The sequence below is a fragment of the Panthera tigris genome, chromosome C1, assembly GCF_018350195.1.
Source record: "Panthera tigris isolate Pti1 chromosome C1, P.tigris_Pti1_mat1.1, whole genome shotgun sequence".
NCBI classification, from domain to species: domain Eukaryota; kingdom Metazoa; phylum Chordata; class Mammalia; order Carnivora; family Felidae; genus Panthera; species Panthera tigris.
In genome coordinates, this window is record NC_056667.1 from 35,940,776 (window position 1) to 35,946,775 (window position 6,000).

Sequence of the window (6,000 nt, forward strand, 5' to 3'; positions counted from 1 at the left end):
TTTTTATCTATTTGATGGAAGTGCTAATCACCAACAATATGATGATAGTACCGGGAACATTGTCTTTCAACAAGTATCTCTTGTTGCTACCCTTAAACAGAGGCAGAATAGACACTTTGTAGTATTGCTTCTGTTTTTATGTAGTTCACTAATTCCATCAGATTAATCTGTGTTAATTTACATTTTGGAAATAAAAGAAGCAGGGGCATTTATGAAACAGTTTTCAGCTCACACAAATCATTTAGAAAAGGTAAAAAAAATCCTTCAACGCTAATTTGTACATTAGCCAATAGACAGGGCTGCATTAAAGATAGTAATTTTTAGGGGCGCCTGGGTGGCTCAGTAGGTTGAGCGTCCGACTTCAGCTCAGGTCATGATCTCGTGGTCTGTGAGTTGGAGCCCCGCGTTGGGCTCTGTGCTGACAGCTGGGAGCCTGGAGCCTGCTTCACATTCTGTGTCTCCCTCTCTCTCTGCCTCTCCCTCACTCATGCTGTCTCTGTCTCAGAAATAAATAAACATTAAAAAACATTTTTTTTAAAAGATAGTTTTTATAATCTCCAATTTAAGAGTTATTTTCTGATATCTTCCAAAAAGCAATATGAAGAACACAAAGAAATGACCTTTTGTCATTTTCCAGGCTTAAATACCATGCGTTAAATAAACAATATTTTATCAGATCACATAATTATCTCCCATCAAGTAGTCCTTTAAGCATGATGACCAAACACAGTCTTTGTTTTCAAACATTTTTTCTAATTATAAAAGTAATATATATTCACCACAGAAAAAAACCTTAAGGCATAAAAGTATAAAAATGAAAATGACATTTTCCCACAGACATACACTGTATTAACACTTCAGTGCATTTCTTTTTAATCTTTTTTCCCATGTATATTTATGTTACCTATCATATAAAACTTAAACTTCATAGTTTTTGTGTGCATTTTCTAACGTCATTAAAACTCTTCAAAAACATTTTAAAAATAAAAGTTTTAAATAAAATATATACATCCTGATTGTAAATCAGAAAAAAAACAGAAAAAGAGGGGAAAATAAGGATCATCCATATTCCATCATCCAGAGATAAATACTTATCAACACTCTGGTCTTTTTCCTGTGCGCAAATACAAATAATTTTTTCCTTTACAAAACTAGAGAAGTATTTATATCCAATTTTTTTTTCATTTTATATATTGTAAACACTCTTCCATAACATAACTGAAAAATCTAAAAAATATTCCATGATATATACATGTGCCATGATCTATTTAATCATATATCCTGAGGGACAATTAGATTGTATTCAATTATATATTATTGTAAATAATGCTACAATAAACATCCTGGTACATAAACATTTGCCTGCAGCACTAACTGATTACTTATGATTCCTAGAAAAGGAATACTGGGTCAAAAGATAGAAACCTTTCAAACACTGATGATAGCGTATTATTAAATTACTTTCCATATAAATTGTATCAACTTATTTATATTCCCATTGCAATACCTGAGTGATTACACCACTCTTCACTCAAAGGTAAATGCTCACTTGACATACCTGTATATATGAAATCTAGAAGTATTTGAAAGATTCCAGCTTCAATTCCTAGAATCTGTACAACATCTTTTGAGGACTCTTTCATTCCTCCAGTAAACAAAGCTGCAAAGTAAGGGCTACTGGCCGCCAGCACCAGCCGATGAACTTTAAAAGTTTCCTTCCCAACTTGCAGCTGCACATCACAGAAATGCTCTCCATTCCTCATTTTATTGATCTGGGCCAAGATGAGTTGGGCATGTTTATCCGATGAAAAAGGACTATCACCAGCCTTGGGACAGTCCTCATTAGCCATGATGATGACAGATTAATTAAAAGAACTGTTGCCCATAATCTGGTCCTATCCTGAAAAACAAAATAGGAGACCAGACAACATATTTTTGTGCTTAACATGTCTTCTATTCATACACATATCAAACATTGACCATGTTCAAGAAGCTTATGATCTAGTTAGGGACATAAAACACACATGAAACAAATAAGGACTAAACTATGTGATACTTTCTTAATAGGGTTTCAAAGAAGGGAATAAGTAATGGGGCCTAAAATAATTTGAGGACGCTTTACAGCAGAAATAGGACCTGAGAGGGGTGCCTCGGTGGCTCAGTCAGGTTAAGTGTCCGACTTTGACTCAGGTCATGATCTCGTGGTCTGTGGGTTCAAGACCTGCATTGGGCTCTGTGCTGACAGCTCAGAGCCTGGACCCTGCTTCGGATTCTGCGTCTCCCTCTCTCTTTGCCCCTCCTCCACTAACATTCTGTCTCTCAAAAATAAATAAACGTTAAAAAAAAAAAAAAAGAAAGAAAGAAATGGGACCTGAACGATAAAGATTAACATATGAAGACAGGAAATAAGCCCTTCTGGGTGAAGTAAAGAAAATAAGGCACAAAGGCATAAGTTTTTGTATACTGTAGTAAGGGAAGAACATACTCTAGCCAGAACAAGTTTTCAAAAACCAATTGTGGGAGTGCCTCAGTTGGTTGAGCAACCGATTTCGCTGCTGTCATCACCGAGTCCTCTTTGGATCCTCCGTCTACCTCTCTCTGCCCCTCCCCTGCTCGTGCTCTAGCTCTCAAAAAATAAACATTAAAAAAAAAAAAAAGTGATCAGGCCAACTGTTTACTTATAATCCTTCAATTTACACATTTCTCTGAGCACACAAAGCCCTTCAAATCTCACCTCTACCTGTCCAGTCCTATTTCCCATACTCCTATTTGAACTTAATACCCCAACAAAACCTAACAATTTGCAGTTCTCTAAAAGTGTCTCTTTCAAGGCATCCTTCCTCACCTTTTCCTTTTGGATCTTTGCTATAATTCAAGACTCTGTTCAAACATAATTTCCTGCAGAACCATCCCTGTTCCTCTCTCCTCTGGATTTGGTGCTCACCCTAAGCTTACCTATTTTACAGCCTATATCACACTTTACCTTGTCAGACACTACCACCCTACTCCCTATAGATACATATGTTCTCTGAAAGCTCCCTGAAAGACAGCCCCTTAAAGGAACAGACTATCTTTCATAGCAGTAGCGCCAGTATCTAACATATATGAGGTTTTCAACTGTTTATGAAATGAATACAATGAGAAATAACAATAGCTTAGGTTGTTTTTATTTGTTTAACTATGATAATTATTCCACACATTCTGCCAATTGTAATTCTCACAATAATTAAGAGTCTAGAAGAAAAGATACTTTTATTTGAGGGGTGCCTGAGTGGCTGAGTCGGTTGGGCATCCGACTTCTGCTCAGGTCATGATCTCACCGCTTATGAATTCAAGTCCTGCATCAGGCTCTGTGCTGACAGCTCAGAGCCTGGAGCCTGCTTCAGATTCTGTGTCTCCCTCCCTCTCCGCTCCTCCCCTGCTCACACACTCTCTCTCTCTCAAAAATAAATAAACATTAAAAAAAATAATAAAAAAAATAAGATACTGTTATTTGAAGTGAGAGATAAAGGGGCACCTGGGTGGCTTAGTTGGTTGGGCGTCTGACATTGGCTCAGGCCATGATCTCACAGCATGAGTTCGGGCCTGGCGTTGGGCTCTGTGCTGACAGCTCGAAGCATGGAGCCTGCTTCAGATTCTGTGTCTCTTTCTCTCTCTGCCTCTCTCCACCTCACATTCTCTCTCTCTCTCTCAAAAATAAATAAACATTAAAAAAATTTTTTTTGAAGTGAGAGAGAAGGAAACTGAAAAAGTTTCCCAAGGACACAGTGTTAGTATAACAATACTCTCAATATTTGAATCTAAGTCTTTTTACTCTAAATCCTGGCCTTTTCCCACCATATCACATGCACAGGAATTACTAGGCCAGGTTATAGAGAAAAAAGGCTTTGAAACTCAAGTGCAGAAATGTAGACATGAGCCTTTATAGGCTCAAGAGTAAACATGACAACAATCATGTTTCAGAACTGTTATACAAACCTTCCAAGGGATGAACTGAGAGGCAGCAAAGTCCTTGAAAACAGCTTTACAGCTTCAATAATGAGAATCAAGGGATAAATCCAACTTACTTTTTGAATAAAGAAGCCTACTGAGATTCAGTAATATAAGACATCTGGAGATAAAGCACAGGGGAAATCTAAGGTGACTAAGGTTTTGTAATTTAGGCACCAAAGGGAATTAGTAATAAGACTGACAGAAAGGTGTGGGCTGATGTTAGAAAAAAAGTGGTTAAGTTTATAGCAATCAGTCAAATTTATCAAAGTAAAACTAACTAAGCTGATTATCATGATTATCTAGGAATTCAGAAATTTGATTAAGAGGTTCCAAGTCAGCTGCTAAAACTTCACATCAGCATTTACAGAATGTCAACATATTACATTTAGCTGGCATATAAAAGCAAACAGTGCATTTGTCTCTACATAGAAATTTGACCTGCAGATATTATTAAACATGACATGGCTGTTAGGCTTTTTTTTTTTTTTTTGCTTTAGATTTCTTCCAGTCAGCAGATTTTGGACCCCTGTGGCTTAATTACAAGGTATCTTCCTCTGACCCCAACTTCAAGGCATCAAGCACTGCCACTGAGCTAAAATGCTGCCCCCTGCTACAAAAAAAGAGGGTTCACTGAATATCCATCCACTCTGGTAGCCGACAGCAGAAATTCTAATATTACCATGCTTCTTAGTAACTGCTGATACTACCCCACTGCCAGTGAAGAACTTCATTCCAAACGGCAGCACACACGTACTTCCAAAAGGAAAGCACATTAACTCCGGGAAACTGCATATGGATGTAAAGGACGTACCTCAAGAAACCAAACCATGAAAGTCAGATAATTAGATGGAGATGCTCGGAAGTAAAGAAGATCTGTCTGGTGGCCTTGACTTCATTGCTGAGAGCATCGGGAAGCTCCTTCAGCAAAGGGTGTCAGAAACAGCAAGCGTCAAAAAAACGAGGCTCTTTGTGTGTTTGAATTGGGGACCTGGAGAGTCACAGCTACCGCGACACTACAAGCAGATAAACACTGGGCACTACCTAAATGGCGGGTAAGGCAAGTGAGACTTGTCTGGGGCTAGCGGACAGGCTAGGGGCCTGAGGATTCCCCGGTGGGGGTGGGGAAAGGAGACGCAGGAGCCGAGCGGACCAGACCTAACGAAAGGTGAGGGCGGAAACATTTCGACTATCAGAGGCACGCCTGAGCTGCATGAGGAACCGGTTCCAGAGGCTCCCCTCCTTAGGGGTCCCAAGAGCTGTGAGAGCCGAAGAGGACATTCCCAACCCTGTCATGGTCGCACCCGGACGCAGGCCGTTCTTACCCGCCTCTTCCCCTTCCCGCCGGCGCCTGCTCAGGCTCTGCGCGCGCAGTCGCTACCGGCGCCAGCGCCGGCGCGGAGAGGGCGGGGGGAAACAGCAGGGCCAAAGAGGCAGAGGTGACTGGGAAGTGCGCCAGGCCCACTGGAGGGTGCCTCTCGCCGGGCCTGCGCGTGCGCAGTGTTTTTCCGCTCGCGAGTAGCGGCGGCTCCAGGGACAACGGGGCTCTGGCTTGGGGCGGGTGCTGGATTCCCCGCTGGCGAACTGCCCTGCTGCAAGCCCAAGCTCCTGCGTGTTGGCGCTGGCCCTTTCGACAGTGCCATTTCACCTACTCTCCATCCTTGTGGCGTCCCACACATACAGCAAACCTCAGTGTTAAGGAAGGACTGAGACAACCCTCCCTGCCCCCAACACCCCCCCCCCCCCACGCTGTGCTTCTCTTTTTTTAAATTGAGATGTAATTGATATATAACATCATATTAGTTTCAGGTGTACAACATGATACGGTATTTCTATCTTCTCTTTATTCTTTACCATTCACTCAAATCATTTTCTAAGTTTGCCTCTTTGAGCCGGGCATTGTAGATGGATGCCTACTTTGAGGGGAGAACTCAAAACATCTAGTTCTTTTCACGGTTGAACCTCACAATATGTTACATTCGTGAAAGTCGATCTTCTCTTTTTTTTTTT

The 6,000-nt window shown here is 40.9% G+C and overlaps 1 protein-coding gene across 4 annotated transcripts in view; it reads right to left on the minus strand.

Annotated features, from left to right (window-relative positions):
• The window catches only part of LOC102951551 (intracisternal A particle-promoted polypeptide), a 42,854-nt gene extending 37,476 nt beyond the window's left edge, over positions 1-5,378 (minus strand). For 2 of the 4 annotated variants that reach the window (XM_015535350.2, XM_007077266.2), the window contains exons 1-2: positions 4,805-5,309; positions 1,559-1,900 (exon numbers count right to left, since the gene is read on the minus strand). In XM_015535350.2, coding sequence (XP_015390836.2) covers positions 1,559-1,850 — 292 coding nt within the window. In that variant the 5' untranslated portion in view covers positions 1,851-1,900; positions 4,805-5,309. The other 2 variants (XM_042996968.1, XM_042996969.1) reach the window with 2 other exon arrangements.
• Positions 5,379-6,000: the final 622 nt, after the last annotated feature.